The sequence below is a fragment of the Chrysemys picta genome, chromosome 2, assembly GCF_011386835.1.
Source record: "Chrysemys picta bellii isolate R12L10 chromosome 2, ASM1138683v2, whole genome shotgun sequence".
NCBI classification, from domain to species: Eukaryota; Metazoa; Chordata; order Testudines; family Emydidae; genus Chrysemys; species Chrysemys picta.
This window is the reverse complement of record NC_088792.1, coordinates 176311327-176328448: the sequence shown is the minus strand read 5'-3', so window position 1 is coordinate 176328448 and position 17122 is coordinate 176311327. Positions and strand designations below refer to the sequence as shown.

The 17122-nt window shown below is 43.0% G+C and overlaps 1 protein-coding gene across 8 annotated transcripts in view; it reads left to right on the top strand.

The window, feature by feature from the left end:
- The first annotated feature begins 636 nt into the window (after positions 1-636).
- Positions 637-17122, top strand: part of SLC35B3 (solute carrier family 35 member B3) — a 40351-nt gene continuing 23865 nt past the window's right edge. For 5 of the 8 annotated variants that reach the window (XR_010598743.1, XR_010598740.1, XR_010598741.1 and 2 more), the window contains exons 1-5: positions 637-797; positions 8763-9044; positions 11574-11695; positions 14109-14263; positions 16848-16955. Coding sequence is in view for 4 of the 8 variants with exons in the window: in XM_065584939.1 (XP_065441011.1) it covers positions 675-797; positions 8763-9044; positions 11574-11695; positions 14109-14263; positions 16848-16955 (790 nt within the window). In the remaining 4 variants the exon portion in view is untranslated. Of the gene's footprint in view, positions 887-2542; positions 2628-6066; positions 6087-8762; positions 9045-11573; positions 11696-14108; positions 14264-16847; positions 16956-17122 lie in introns of those variants that run through there. The other 3 variants (XM_065584940.1, XM_065584941.1, XM_065584942.1) reach the window with 3 other exon arrangements.

Sequence of the window (17122 nt, the reverse complement as noted above, 5' to 3'; positions counted from 1 at the left end):
GGGATTATACAAGGAGGTGGATCTCAGTTGAAAAACAAAAACAAGTGAACCACCCCTTGCCTTCCTAGTTGAAAGCTGGGGGGAGCCTTGCCTGCACTGGAGGCACAGCCAGAGCAAGGGTCTGGGGGTCCTGCACAGATAGGGTGATCAGATGTCCCGATTTGATAGGGACAATCCTGATATTTGGGACTTTATCTTATATAGGTGCCTATTACCCCCCACCCCGTCCCAATTTTTCACACTTGCTGTCTGGTCACTCTGTGCACAATTAACACTGTGCGGAGCAGCCAACCACCAGGCTGTGTGTCCAGGTACAGTGCAAGGGCACCCCCCCCCCCGTGTGTGTGTGTGTGGGAGGGGGTCTCCTCAACTGGTGAGTGTTCCTATATAGGGTTCCCCCATTTGTGGGGTCACCTCTCTAGGGGGTTCCTATCTGGGGTTCCCCCCAGGTGTAAGGGTCTCCTCTTCTAGGGGGTGTTCTTATACAGGGTGCCCCGGGTGGGGCCTCCTCTCTTGGGTTTCCTCTATGGGAGCGCCCCTGTGCGTGGGTCTCCTCTGCTGGAGGGTCCCCCGACTCCCCCCGCGTGCGGGCGGGGGCTCCACTCCTGCGCTCGCTGGAGGCTCTTCGCTGCGCCGGCTGGGGCGGGGACAAGGACACGGGGCCCATTGGCTCGATGCGCTCGGCGCTCGCACACAGATGCCAGCCCCCGCCATTTTCGGCGCCGAGGGGAGAGCGGCGGCAGGCGGAAGAAGAGACGAGCAGCCGCCGGCCCCCCCCCTGCACGGGGCGCGAGCAGGTATTGGTCCGCTCCCCCCGGGGCGTGGGCGGGGCCAGGCCGCTTCCCGGAAGGCGGCGTGGGCCGGGGCCGGGGCCATGAGCGGAGCGGTGAGACGCGGCGGGGGAAGGGGCGCGGGCGCGGCCCCGCTGGGGGCGGGGGGTCCGCTGGGCCGTTGCCCCCCGGAGCGCCGGGGGCGGGGCGGGACGAGCCCGAGCGCAGTGAGACGCGGCCGGTCCGGTGGCCTTGGGCCTCCCCGCGCCGGGCCCCCGCAGCAGCGTTCCCAGGCGACACCTCCCACCCCACCGAGGTGGCGCTGCTGGTGTCCGGCGAATTGCGGAGCTTCCTGCCGGGGCGGGGGCCTCTCGGTACAGGCATTGCACCGCTTCTGTAAAGGCTTCATCTAGTCGTGTGCCACAAGTGCCGCCTTCCTTTCTTGTCTCCCCCCCCCCCCCCCCCCCCAGTACTGGAACTAAAAGAAATTGGAGGCAATAAGTGTTTTTGTTTCCTCGGGTACTTTCTGGATTTGACTCCACTTTGCATATGAGTTTCAGTGTTTCCCCTATAAAGTCAGGCAGTTTCTTCTGCTCTGTGTACATCTGTCACATAACAGCAAGGGAGAGAAAAAAACATTTTGAAGAATGAGGAACCTGTGACTTAAAACATACACAGACAGGAGGGGAAGGGGGGGCAGGTATATTACCTGAATCTGCTTCCCAGTGTTTTTCTGTAATTCACTACGGCTGTGTCTACACTAGAGACCTTACAGCTGGACCTATGCAGCTGGACCACTGTAAGATCTCTCCTGTAGCTGCTCTATGCCAATGGGAGAGTGCTCTCCCATTGACATCATTAATCCACCCCCAATGAGCAGCAGTAGCTATGTCGGTGGGTATGGCTCACCTGCCGACAGAGCGCTGTGCACACTAGCACTTGTGCTGGTGTAATTTATGTTGCTCAAGGGGGTGTTGTATTCACGCACATGAGTGGCATAAGTGGTGGTGTAGACCTAGCCTAAAGTTTATAGTGTCCTTTTAATGCAGCGGTGTTATAGCCAAGTCGGTCACAGGATTAGAGAGAGACAAGGTGGGTGAGGTATGTCTTTTGTTGGACCAACTTCTGTTGGCGAGAGAGACAAGCTTTTGAGCCACAGAGCTAAAGAAGAGCTCTTAAGTGTCTTAAAAGCTTCTCTCTCTCACCAACAGAATCATAGGGTCAGAAGGGACCACAAGAGTAAACAGAAGATGGTCCAATAAGAGATATTACCTCACCCAACTTGTGTGTCTACTGTCCCTTTAAGATAGACACTTTCAAAAACGGGATGCTGCCCCCCCTCTCCGATCCACCAAGACACAGAGAAGATAAAAAATATCTTCTGCCCTCCTGCCTGCATAGATAGAGGGGAAAAAACATCATTTCTGTTTTGATTTTGATTTTCAATAGGTGCTCCAGACATGTGATTAACAGTTGCTAATATTAATTATGCACTGGAGTTTAGTTTAAAGTCTCTCTTATTTTTAGATTTAGCTCAGCTTTGCTCCTGGCAAAAACTTGCTTGAGGATATTTTATTTTAGCAAACCATTTTTGCAAGAGGAAGCATTTCAAGTCATTTTAAATAAAATGAAGAGTCAAAAAATGGAATGTTGAACATGTGGTTTGGGAAAGCTTTTACTCTTGAGAGAATTCTGTGCCAAAAAAATTAAAATTCTGCACACAATATTTTAAAATTCTGCATATTTTATTTTACAATAAATGTGGAGACTCCAGCATGGCAATGGCACAGGCCCCCACAGACGTAGGAGACCACCTTACAGCCCCCCGCCTTCCACCCTGAGGACACGGACTCAACGGTGAGGCTGCACCAGACCCTGACACAGCCCAAGGGCCAGTCCTGCCCCTCTGTGCTGGGTGCACCAAGATAGTGAGCGAGAGGGACAGAGTCTCGCAGGCATGCCTAGCCCTGGTCCCTGATCCAGGTGTGGGGCAAGTAGGCTCAGCCTGGTAGGATCTAAGTGTGGAGGGGCTGGGGTGTGGAAATCCAGGTATGGATGAGAGGGTTCTGTGTGGACTGTCTGGGTGTGGGTGGCTCTGCGGGGGGGGGGATCTGGATGCTCAGGAGCTTGGTGGGGGTTCCAGGTGCAGGGGGAATGGGACTCTGTGAGGGGGTCCAGGTGAAGGTGGTTTGGGCTCAGTAAGGAGGGTCAAGGTGTGAGGGTCTGCATGCAGCTTGTTGAGGCTCAGTGGGGTAAAGGGGTGGTCTGGGGGCTGGGGTGAGGGTTGGGATGCAGGGGGAAGGGCTTGGCAGGGGGTGAGACTTGATGGGGTGGGAGTCCAGATGCCCAGGGATTGGGCAGATGGGGGAGCAGCTCCCTGTACAGTGACCCTTCCCTCCAGAGCTGAGGAGCAATGGGGGTGGGGAACAGAGCTTCCTGCAGCAGGGAGAGGTTTCTCCTGGCCCCAACCACTCTTTGCAGGGGAAGAGGAAGTCCCATCCTTCCCTGCCCAGTTGTGACTAGCAGCTGAGCCTAGCACAGGGTAAAAACCATTGGCCGTGGCGTCCACAGCCTGGCACCTGCCCTCCCCCTCCCACTCCCATGGAGTGATTTACCTCTCGGTCGGCTGTGCTGGGCACCCAAAACAACATGCCCGTGCTGCTGAGGAGGGGTGCGTGACCGTTCTTGCGGCTTTCCTTTGCTTCCCCATCAGAAGTCATTTTTCTGTAAAGAAGCAAAGAATTCTGCAGGGGACATGAATCCTGTGTGCACGCAGGGGTGCAGATTTCCCCCAGGAGTAAGCACCTCTTAAGCTTGTAAGTGGCATTTGTAAAATTGCAGTTCATAAGGTCGATCAATTACTTTGAGTATTTTGAGTAGATGATGAAGAATGACACCTGATATTTTGCTTAGAAAAACAGTTGCTCTGCATGCTTTCAGAGAAATATATTTCAGAAGAGTCCCGTTGTCTATAATAATAGTATTTGGTGGAGAATGTTTCAAATATTTACTGCATTTACTGTTTCTCTGCTTAATGTTAGGCACTGTAGAATATGCCTTTATGAAAACATGTTCTCAAACAAACAACACAGAAAAGGGAGTTTTACACAATCTTCTTTTAACTAATACTGTATGTGAGCAGAACAAACACTTTCTCACTGTAACTCTGGTATCCTTCATGAAAGTGTGTTCTATCCAGGTACTAACATTATGGTTGATTAATACTATTTTAAAATAGTATCAATCTTTAAATCCAAGCTCAGTAACAGAATACTGCCTTAAATTATTAGAAAATAAAATATTTTAAAATCAGCTCCTCTTCTATTTACTTTTTGTGACCTAATTTCAGGGTTCTGTTTCTCTGCTAGTGTAATTGCTGTTAATATCTAAAGCAGTGGTAAAGGATGTAGTTTCTGTATTGTTATAAACTTTATAGCTAGCAAGAGATTTGCAGAAAATCATCTTTCTTATGGTCCCTCCTGCACTTCTGAAATTCTCCTAAGGCAAAACCATGCTTGTTCTGGTCCTCTTTAACATATTGCGGCACATGCCTGAATAGTAGCAGTAAGTGTGATTAGTCATGGCTCTGTTTGGATTGGGCCAGAAAGGAATCTTTCTGTACAAAACTAGACATTTATGCAGTCCTCCACTGCTTGCTGAGAGACTTAGGGAAAAGAGACATAAATTGAAAATTGGACTCCTTGAACTAGTCTAGTATCCTGGCTCTGTCTGGACATATCACATCCTCTGTGGTCCAGTTTGTGGCGGGGAGTGAAACCAGGTGGGATTAGTTTGGCAGCTCTTGCTGGGCAAGGGCTATGTACACATATTGAATCCATAGAAATGTAGGACTGGAAGAGATCTCAATAGGTCATCTAGTCCAGTTCCTACACTGAGGCAGAACTAATTATCTAAATCATCCCTAACAGGTGTTTGTCTAACCTGTTCTTAAAAACCTCAAGTGACAGAGATTCCACAACCTCCAGGTCAGCAGTTCTCAAACTTCATTGCTCTGCAACTCCCTTCTGACAATAAAAATTACTACACAACCCCAGGAGGCGGGACTGAAGCCTCAGCCCGCCTGAGCATTGCCACCCTGGGTGGAGGGGGCCGAAGCCCAAGCCTCACCACCCCATGCAGGGGCTGGGGGGATAAAGCCGAAGCCCAGGGCTTCAGCCCCAGACAGGGGGCCTGCAATCTGAGCCCCACCGCCCAGGGCTGAAGCTGAAACCAAAGCCTGAGCCCCGCAGCCCAGGGCCGAAGCCCTTGGCTTGGCTTCGGCCCCAGGTGGTAGGGCTCGGGCTTTGGCCCCGGGCTCCAGCAAGTCTAACACCAGCCCTGGCGACCCCATTAAAACAGGGTCGTGACCCACTTTGGGGTCCCAACCCACAGTTTGAGAACCCCTGCTCTAGGTAATTTGTTCCAGTGCTTAACTACCCTTATAGTTATCAAGTTTTTCCTAATATCTAACCTAAATCTTCCTTTTTTCAATTTAAGCCCATTACTTCTTTTCCTGTCTTCCGTGGATAAGAACAATTGTTACCCTCCTCTTTATAATAACCTTGTACATACTTGAAGACTGTTACCTCCCACCTCAGTATTCTCATCCCCAGACTAAGCAAACCCAATTTTTCAATATTTTCTTGTAGGTCATGTTTTCTTGACTTTGAATCATTTTTGTTGCTCTCCTCTTGACTTCCTCCAATTCATCCACATCTTACCTAAAGTGTGGTGCCCAGAACTGGACCCAGTACTCCAGTTGAGGCCTTATCAATGCTGAGTAGAGTAGAAGAATTACTTCTTGTGTCTTGCTTACAAAACTCCTACTAATGCATCCCCGAATAATGTTTGCGCTTTATTTTGTGTGTGTGTGTGTGTGTGTGTGTGTGTGTGTGCGCGCGCGCGCAATGGTATTACATTGGTGACTCATTTAGTTTGTGATCCACGTTAACCTCCAAGACCCTTTTCCTAGGCAATCATTTCCCATTTTGTAAATGAGTATTTCTTCTTAAGTGTAGTATTTTGCATTTGTCCTTATTGAATTCCATCCTATATATTTCAGACCATTTCTCAAGTTTGTCAAGATCATTTTGGATTCTAATCCTGTCCTCCACAGTGCTTGCATCCCCTCCCCACTTGGTATCATCTGCAAATTTTATACGTGTACACTCTATGCCATTATCCAAATCATTTGTGAAGATATTGCAGAGAACCAGACAGAGGACTGATCCCACTCAATATGCCCTTCCAGCTTGACTGAACCATTGATGACTACTCTGAGTACAATTTTCCAAGCGTTTGTGTACCCACCTTATAGTAGGTTCATCTAGGCTATAATTCCCTAGTTTGTTTATAAGATCTTATGAGACAGTATCATAAACCATACTAAAGTTGAGATATCTCACATTGTTACCCGCACAATCTAGGGCACCCACCCCTACCCTTCTGTGGGCTCAGGGCGTAACCCTCTTCAGGTTGGCCGGACCTTTTCCCAACAAAAGAGCCTTTACACAGTAAATCCTTAACTTGAATTTATTAGCAGTTGATGAACAGAACACACACTCCAAGTATACAGTGCTCACCACTCCTGATAAAGCTGGTGATCTCTTCCCGATGGTCAGTCAGAATTGGATAGTCTGTGGCTCCAACTTCTGCACAGAATGATCATGCAGGGTATTGAGTTTTGGCAGCTTTGATCTTGGGCTGTGTCCCAGAATTAGGTTCCAAAGAATTTCTTTTTGGAGCCCAGTTTATATAGTCAAACTTAAGTTCTGCTTATGTATACCTTAACCAATCATTTAAACTAAAGTATTACGAAATCATGTTCTTCGCCAGTCTTAGCACACTACCTTTTACATACTAGAGTCAATTTAAATTTTGCTAAATCAGTTACGCAACTAACAAAGGACAGAACCAATTAAAGGTCAAACAAAAGGGAAGTATAGATTTCCCAACTGCAACTGCTAAGTGGTTCTGCCAGACAGTATGTTATCTTGAAAAGTTTTCCTTTAAACATCTTAATGTCTATCTGTTTCTCTGGTCACTGTTTGTGCTATATGCTTCCTTAGGGCTAGAATGCTTTCTTAACAACCTATTATATTATATTATATTGTTTTGGCGTCGTTTAGATGGAACATGACTCCCTACTTTTAGCTAATGGCTGCTGCTCCTTACTGCAGAAAGGCTTCCCCCTGATCCACAAGGCATGTTATACTGTACTGGTGTTGGAGGGGGAAAAAGCAAGAGAGATCTGCAATAGGGGGAAGAGAGATTGACAAAAAGACACCAACTAAGACAGTGGCAGTGCATATTAGTTTATAAATGCCTTCACACTAAATTGCTGTCTGGGCCTGAAGTTTAGACTGAGTACTACAATCTAGCACGCTAGTTCTCTTCTGGTGAAGATAGTAGCTCTCATAACACTTTAATTATTGGTCTATGTTGTTAAATGAGCAGCATTGACTGACTCCTGGAGGGAGTCTCATTCAGTTTCCTTTAGCAGGATAAATGATTGCCATAAAGGATCATTGGGATGATGGCTTTTGGTAGATACTCCGGTGAGAAAAAATACCGTTGGGCTGGAATAACCAAAACACCAGTCTAGATAAATAAAAATTTAATTACTGACTGTGGGCTGAACTAGCTGTGACCTGCCCTTAAAAAGTGCAGCAATTGACTGGGAGCAGCAGTTGACCAATGGAGTTTGCCTGAGGCTGAAAAATGCAAAATTAGCCTCAAACATCAGTTATCACATACTTCACTGAAGTGAAAAAATGGATGACTTGCCTGCCCACTCCCATACTCTGCTAAATTCCTTCTCTTTAGCTGTACTCATCCAGTTATACCTCATCCTACAATTGGAGATGAATGCATGTGACTGATAATGGTTATAAAACTTTGGGACCACCATATTCTTGTCATGTGATCAGATTTGAGACCTTGGTGTTCCTGGACAGTCACTAAGATTTTTTTCCTAGTCTGCACATCCTTTTTCCTGAACATCCAACAGGTAATCTCAAGCAAAAGTGAGAGCTGGAAACAAAGGGTAGAGGGGAAAATTCTTTCCAGTTTCCCAGTTAGGCTCTGCATATAGGAATAGATGTATTGACTGTGGTGCACCTTGCCATGCAAATAAAGTAGTCTGGCCATAATCATAGTACCTCTGCACCAGTACTTTCAGTGTGATAGCAGTAATGGGATCATCCCATGACAACATATTCTGTTTTCATGCCTGTGAACATTGGTATAAGAGGGCTGGGTTTGGCCCTGTGCTGAATGCTTAACCATAGCACTGTGACACTGATGTGACAGGTTTGTGCACCATTGCTTTTTGTAGGCAATAGAAGGATCAATCCCCACTTTAATCAAACTATTTTTGAAGGATTTTAAAGGGTCTTAAACTTTTTTATGTTTCAGTAAAGAAGTAAAATATACTAATAAAAAGTCAGACTTAATATTTGTCCAGATCAGGTTTTCCATCTCTGTGTATGTCTGAACTATGGAGGCTATACTAACATAGCCCCATAGTGTACACACAACCTACACTGACAGAAGGGTATTTTGTCAGTGCAGAAACACCGCCTCCCCAAATGACAGTAGCTAGGTCAAGAGAAGCATTCTTCCGTCAACATAATCCCGAGCGTAGACACAGCTATATCAGCATAGCTACATTGGTCAGGGGTATGCCAACAGCATTTGCCTCCTTATAAAGTACTCATGCACTAATTCTTAGCACTAGTGCCATAATGTTATCACTGATTTGACCTCTTGCATTACATCTGTTATGCAGGAAGTAGTATCATAGGGGAAATACATGTACTGCACTGTTGTGATTTTTAGGAATTCCCAATAAGTATTGAAGTTGAGTTGGAAAATATTTCCATGGGCAATTTATTGTGTGAAGCAATTTTATTAAGTTTCCTATTTGTACACGGTTTTGAGTTTGGAATTCCATACTCATGTGGCCTCTCTCACTTTTACGGTTTCTTTCAGCTTCCAAGCAAAGGACACAAAAAGAGAGAGGAAGAAAAAGGAGAAGATTCCATTGACACCGAATGCAGCGAACTAGGAAACATGGATCTGAAATTCAACTCCTCAAGGAAATATATTTCGATCAGCGTACCTTCCAAATCGCAAGCCATGTCACCTCATATCAAATCAGTAGATGACATAATCGTTCTCGGCATGAATCTCAGCAAATTTAACAAACCCACTCAGTTTTTTATTTGTGTTTCTGGAGTTTTTATGTTTTATCTAATCTATGGATATTTACAGGTAAATTCTGTATTTGCATTTTATGCTAGTACCTCTGTTTATTTTGTTGAACAGTATTGGACAATGTGTAGCTTGATTGGTCTAAAAATCTGTCCTAATCTATACATTTTAAAAAAAACTACATTAAAAGAACATTAAGATCACACAATGTCAAACACTGAAGTTAGGGAAAAAATAGTACATGACCATATCATTAAAAACTATATCATAATGCAGCTACAGAAGAGGACCTAATTAAGGATGCTTGTACTACCTTAATTCTTTTCTTTCCTTATCTTTTGAGTGCATGACTTTGCATCTTTAATGTTATTTTTATGTGATTTTTTTTTTAAGTTTTTACAAAAACAAATTGAAAAAACAAAAGTTACATTGTATGGGACCATAATGACCTCCACATGGGTCATCATCAGGGTTGAAACATTTAGGTCTACAGTATGGACTTCTGCCACTTCAGCTAACTATTAGTAGACTGTTATCCTTTCTGCACATTCACTAGAGGGGGATGAGATGCATGCTGTGGCAGTGGGCTTCACAGCTGTTTTCTAGACAGCAGAGGAATTTTATGACTCCTGTATCCTGGGTTTTCTTCCAGCTTCTGTAGATGAATGTTCTCCAGTGGTTACATACCTTTCCGCTCCTGTCCTCCATCTGCCAACCTGACCCCAGGGAGGAGGGTTTTTTGTTTGTTTTTTAAATCTCCTTCCTCTGAAGCATCAGGAATGGCCACAGCTGGAGATAGGACATTGGGCAAGCTGAAACTGGGCTCTGAGGTGACACCAACCATTCTCTTTTAGGGTAGGTCTACACTTACCTGGTAGTTCAGCGGCAAGCGATCGAATTTCTGAGTTTGATTTATCGCGTCTTGTCTGGACGCGATAAGTCGAACCCGGAAGTGCTCGCCGTCGACTGCGGTACTCCAGCTAGACGAGAGGAGTACCGCGGAGTCGATGGGGGAGCCTGCCTGCCGTGTGTGGACCGAGGTAAGTTCGAACTAAGGTACTTCGAACTTCAGCTACGTTATTCACGTAGCTGAAGTTGCGTACCTTAGTTCGAATTAGGGGGTTAGTGTAGCCCTGGCCTTAGATGCTTGCCTGGCTGGTTCTTGTTCATATGCTCAGGGTCTAAATCAGTGGTCCCCAACCTTTTTTGTTTGGCAGGCGCCAGACGACGAGCCACGGAGGACCATGGAGGCGGACGAGCATCCCCCGAAATGCTGCCGACAAGCGGCAACATCAATAGGCGTCGTCGCCGAAATGCTGCCAACAAGCAGCGTCATCCATAGGCGGCATCTCGGCGGATGCTCGTCCACCAGCCAGTACGCGGGCGCACTTAGATGCCCCGGCAGGCGCCATGGCGGGGACCCCTGGTCTAACTGGTTGCCATATGTGGGGTTGGGAAGGAATTTTTCCCCAGGTCAGATTGGCAGTGACCTTAGGGGTCTCTTGCCGTCCCCTGCAGTGTGGGGGTTTGGGTTAATTGCCAGGATTCTCTCCTATATCTATCTTCATTTCCCTGCCATTATGGGGGGCTCAGGTATTTGTGCTCCCTTGTCCCTCCTGTTTTCTGCCTGTGGCACATAATAGTCTAGTGTTCTATAGGCTGTAATACTTCGGTCTCATTTCAGTTGTTGTATTTAGTATGCGGGTGCTGGGGATGGTGTAGGTGGCCTGTGATATACTCTAGGTCAGACTGATGATCTGGTGGTCCCTCCTGGCCTTAAACTCTGACTACATATTTTTAATTCCTGCTCCAAAGTGTGGAGGTGCTAGAGCTTCTCACCAAAATAATAGTTTTGGGTTTTTTTAAACATTGGCAAAACATTTTTCCCAACCTTGTTCTCAGAGATAATAGGAAAACTTTTGCTGAAATTTAAAAACAGTCTGAGGCAACACCTGACATGGAAAGTTGCAGCCCAAATAGTTAAATTTGGCAAAGTTATTAGTAATTGAAAACAGGGTCTTATAATGGAACGTATCAGTCTTAACTATCAGTCTTGCTGCTAGCTCTGGCTAAAATGGATACATCTGCATAATTCTTTAGACAGTGTGTATGTTTTTCCATAACACATTACTCTCTTGTTTTAAATGTCTGTAGATTCCTAAGAAATTAGAATTACTATTTAAAAGAGAAATTTACTAAGTTAATGTTAACAATTTGTACTTAATCTTTTATGAGTCATTTGAGAGTGCTGTCTAGAAACTGTCAAATACTGAGTAAAATGAATTGAAAACCAAGTTAAAAGCAGCCATGAAGCCCTCTCAATTTGAGATGAATGTTTATGGGCCAAATGCCAATCACTGATGAATCACTTTAATTCAGTGGAATTACGACAGCAATAAATGTGGCCCTCTTTTTTCAGTCTTTAAATGCTGCCTCTCCAATAGTTGGAAGCTATGTATACTGCATGTCCTCTCTGCTTATTGCTTTGTAACTTAAAAGCATGATAATTGCATATTCACCTTGAGAAAATAGGTCTCCTAATTAAGTTTTATTTAACAGTTGGTATGTGTCTGTTTTTTGTTTTTATAGGAACTGATATTTTCAGTGGAGGGTTTTAAGCCCTTTGGTTGGTACCTTACTTTAGTGCAATTTGGGTTTTATTCCATTTTTGGACTAATAGAACTGCAGCTTATTCAGGATAAAAGGAGACGGTATGTATTTTTAAGTGATGTATCCTTTAACACATTTAAGTTATGCTAAGTTAAAAAGTTTTGATGAGGCAATCAGTTTGATAAATCTGGGAGCATAAGCTTTCGTGGGTAAGAACCTCACTTCTTCAGATGCAAGATGTGTCTTATGCTCCCAATACTTCTGTTAGTCTTAAAGGTACCACAGGACCCTCTGTTGTTTTTTTACAGATTCAGACTAACACAGCTACCCCTCTGATATTTGATAAATCTGACTTCCATAATTTGTGTATGAATATTTGCTGTTATTTCACAGATAATTGAGTAGATTTGTATGGATAGTGATAAGATAAAATGTAGTATGATTTGATGAGTGGATTTGCAATTGAAGATATACATCACTGTTTGTTTTCAACCATATACTCGTGTCCTTTGTTCCTATTTATTATGCCTGACTTCTGTTGCAATAGTGAAATGGAACACTGGCACCAATGGTTGACTTAAAAAAAAATAAAAAATACACACACACAAGTTGAAAAGTTTTAAGTATCATTAATTCTTGATGATTTGTTAGGAACCTTTTAAATTGACACTCCCATGTTAATGAATATCAAGATATGATGCTACATATTTGAGTGTACAGGTTAATATATTTTGTTATTGTGCTTATACATTTATTTCAGAGGTTGCAGAACAGGTACATTAGTATTATATTGTATGTACTGTACTATGTAAGCAAAAGGCTAGTGTTTCAGATTTAGGTCTTGATGCTGCAAAAAAATATGGACATGCACATGCTTAATTTTAAGAACTATAAGTAGTCCTATTGAAGTCAGTGGGAGAACACACAATGCTTAAAGCTAAGCAGATGCGTAAGTCTCTATGGGATCAGGACCTTAGGAACTTTGAGGTTGGTTGGAGATGCAGCTGTTTAGGCCAGACCCTTTCATTTACTTTAATTTTTTTCATTGTATTTTTCAGTTTTATTTCATTGTTTTCAGATTCACATTACACAAATTATTTCCAATAATTTATGAAATATGATTTATGGAAGCACTGATAGTGACTCCATAGTTAGTTATGTTGAAATTTGCACTTACAGCAGGACTGAAATCTGTTTCACAATTTTCTGATTCAACTGAGTCTCCAAATTTGGCGCGCGCGCGCGCACACACACACACACACACACACACACGCTAACATCTCAGAACAGTCGGCTTTTTGACTTTTAAAATTAAACATGAGTTATTTTCCTCCCCAGTTCTTCCCACCAATAGTGATCCTCAGCTGAGATCCTATAAAATTTTTGTTCACGGTACACTTTTCAGTTAAACATGCATTATATTTTCAACGCTGACATTCTAAATTAGAGGTATTTCTAAAATGAAGTCAGATTTATCAGGTTACACAGAACTTTTAATTTGTTAAGCTTATTTTTAAAGAGAATAATATCTTTGACAAAAAAAGTAACCACCGGTAAAAACTGGTGGAATGTCCGTATAACTGTGGTACAGAATGTATTGTGAATAAGGCATGGGTTCCAGCAAGACTACTCCTTATTCACTGATCCTCTTTACTGAATTTTTTGTATGCAGCTAAGTTAGCTGCATGTGTATGTGCACAATGGCCTTTAGGTGCTCACTTCAAACTTAGTGCTATAATGGTTTAAAATGTACATGTGCAAAGTGTAATTGTCAGCAGGTGATAACACGCCACATCAAAAGCAGTATTCACCCCAATACTCAAAGTTCTCAATATTTCTCAGTTAGGGTATTTCAAGGCCAAATCTCAACTTTCTGTCTTCATCCATTTCTCCAAAGTTATAAAAACGCACCAGCATTACTTTAGAAATGGGCTATGTATTTTTTCCCCATTTTCTGCACACACACAGAAATGGGAAAGCTTTTTGTTTAAACTTCACAAAGAAATTCATAGTCAAACAGAGAGATTTCAAAAAGTTACAAGCAACTAAAAATGGAGGTGATTGCTAGAATTGTTACACAGTTATGAGAGAAAGGTAGTTAAAGAACAAACAGATTCAGGAGACATAATATTGTTCCCAGCTTCCGGTGTGTTCTTTTATAAGTCACTTAACCCCTTTGTGACTTTCTTTTCTGTGAAATAGGGATAATTCCTGACGGGCTGTGTTAAGTCCTTTAACAGTTGTGATATGCTTTGTAATCCTTAAATAGAAGGCACTATAGAAGACTAAAGCATTATTCATTAGACCCAGTTGAAAATATGGAAAACTTCAACAGTTTTTATAGTAATTGTTAATTTCATTGAAGAGATGAAATTTTTAGTGAGTTTGACCCATTTTTCAACTAGTTCTATTATTAGTGTATCCTTTCTTCTAGCTTCTCCCATTATGAAAGTCTCACCTATTAAAAATACAATATGCTCATAATACCAAGATTCATACATTTATATTTTGCAGAATCCCAGGCAAAACCTACATGATAATAGCCTTTCTAACTGTAGGGACTATGGGTTTATCAAATACCTCCTTAGGATATCTGAATTATCCTACTCAAGTCATCTTTAAGTGCTGTAAACTGATTCCTGTTATGATAGGAGGAGTCTTTATACAAGGTATGCACTGTTCTTACTATTAAATGTTTTTCTTATTAGAAGATAACCACATAAGGGCCAAATCCTGTATTCCATTGATTTTAATGGAAGTTTTGGGTAGAGCTGGGCAGGAAACAGTTTTCCTGTCCGGGGCGGGGGGGGGGGGGGGGAGGGAATGCCCATAAAACATGGCTTGGATCAAAATGGTTTATTTCAATATTGACCTTTTTAAACAAAACAGTTTACTATAAATTAACTTAAGTTTCTAAACAATGTAATTTTGAACCCAAAAACCAGAACTACTCATGTTGAAAATGTCTAAATAGGATATTTTGACAAATTTCAAAAATGTTTTGAAATGGGAAATTTGTCAAAAGAGACCTTTTCCTGCAGAAAGTTTTGGTTTCAACAAATCAACAATTTTGACCAAAAAAAAAAAAAAAATTCCCAACCAGCACTGGTTTGGGTTGCTCAGAGAATACAGGATTAGCCTCTAAAATTGTATTTCATGCTATGATATACCAGAAGAGGTTCTGGATGATGAATCTGACTGAAGCTCATAACTCTGAGCATGTAAATAAAATACATAACATATTTCAATATTTTGATAATCCTCATAATATATATCATGAAAAATTCTCACTTGTATCTGTAGATTTGTTGCTACTCAAAGTTAGTAAGGGTACATCTGTATAGCAAGTGCCAGCAAGCCTGAGTCAACAGATTCAGGCCCACACTATGGTACTAAAACAGCTGTGTAGATGTTGTGGCTCAGGCTCTGATGGCTTGGGAGAAGGGTTTCTGCACAGCTATTTTTAGTGCTGCTATGCGAACCCGAATCTGTCGACTCAGGCCCTGACACTTGCTGGCACTCACAGTGTAGATGTACCCTAAGATTCTCCACATGGCAAAGGACTACAGAACTGAGCCCAGAATGTAGTATTCCTATTACTGTAGTTCTGTCTTGTAGTTACAGTGGAACATTTACACGTTTCAGTATTGAGACTGAAGCAATAATAATAAAAAACAGTTTTTAAAGAAGAAAATCAAATATGCAAATTTATACTAAAAAGTAAATATTGTATGTGCAATTAACAGCTCAGGTCTGTCGCACAATTAAATCTTCTTGTCATTTAAATTTGGAGCATTCGGGTCTCTGTAGGTAATGTTTTTATAATGCCTTTGGATTATATAGTGCTAGGTTCTTGAAAGCTGAGAACATAGTTTAAAAATGTAGGTGTTAAACAATTTTTTCTGGCAGCTTACATGGTATACACAGCCCCCTGGGAAGGAATGGAATCTGTTATTCAAATGATATTCTCAGGACCCCCAAAAATACAGCTGGCTGCATTGCTAAGTTCTAGAACAACAGTTCCCGAATCATAGAAGATTAGGGTTGGAAGAGACCTCAGGAGGTCATCTAGTCCAACCGCCTGCTCAAAGCAGAACCAACCCCAACTAAATCATCCCAGCCAAGGCTTTGTCAAGCCAGGCCTTAAAAACCTCTAAGGATGGAGATTCCGCCACCTCCCTAGGTAACCCATTCCAGTGCTTCACCACCCTCCTAGTGAAATAGTGTCTGTTGAGCCTTTTCTGGTGCTTTACAGATAACTGGCTGACCAAACGGTACTGGCTCTCCTTGTTTCCCTCTGTGATGTTACATTTACAGATTATTTTAGTTATCTTTAATCTATTTTTCCATGTAAGTAATTGCTGTACAGTAACTCCTCACTTAATGTTGTAGTTATATTTCTGAAAAATGTGACTTTAAGCGAAATGATGTTAAGCGAATCCAATTTCCCCATAAGAATTAATGTAAATTGGGGGAGGGATTAAGTTCCAGGGAATTTTTTTTTTTTTGCCAGACAAAAGGCATTATATACATTTTAAACAAGCAATTTAATACAGGTATTAGGCTGGCAGCCCCCTCCCCCCAGTGCCTCCTGCTTGCCAGCGGACCCTGCAGATCAGCGCCTTCCCCCTGCTCCTCCCGCCTCCTGCGGCATTCAGGAGGCAGGGGAGGAAGGGGGAGCTTGCGTGCCACATCCTCGCTTTCCCTCCCTCCCCCAGCCTCCTAAATGCCGCAAACCAGCTGATTGCCACTGGCAGGAGGCGCTGGGGGTAGGGGAGTAGGGAAGCTGTTGGGGGGGCTGCCAGCTGTGGACAAAGCAGGCGGCCAAACGACATAGCGGAGCATTGCACAACTTTAAACGAGCATGTTCTGTAATGGAGCATGGACGCAAGATTGAAATAACTTTAAGCGAGACGACGTTAAGTGGGGAGTTGCCAAAGAGATGTGTAATCACTCTATGGGAGGAGATGTGGCCTGTGCCATTGTAAATGGTAACAGCTATTGCCCACAAGATTTCTCAGTGGAGATGTGGTATGTACTATGAAAAAGTTTTTGAGAACTGCTGTCGTAGAGAGTTGCAGTCAGGCCTTCTACTCAGATATTGGGAGGGAGAACATTGGGTCCATTTGTTTTGGTGGCGTACTGAATGGGAGTTTTTCTCCTTTGTCTGCCATTCCCCCCTAAATAAAGGGGAGTTAAAATTAAGACTATTACATAGCCTTATTTTTTGTTGTTGTTTGTATTTTTGTATAGGAAAACGTTATAATATTGCAGATGTGTCTGCTGCAATGTGTATGAGTCTTGGCCTAATATGGTTTACTTTAGCTGACAGCACAATCGCACCAAATTTCAACTTGACAGGTAAAGAAGCATTTTACTTTATGGTTTAATAATTCTTATTTTGCCTAGAATGAGCATTGCATAAAAGTGGGAGCCTTTGGTGGTAGATTTTGTTATATCATTTTACCAGCAGCACTACAGCTATAATAGAAGAGACACTATCATTCTAAGCCTTAGTTCTCAAGCAC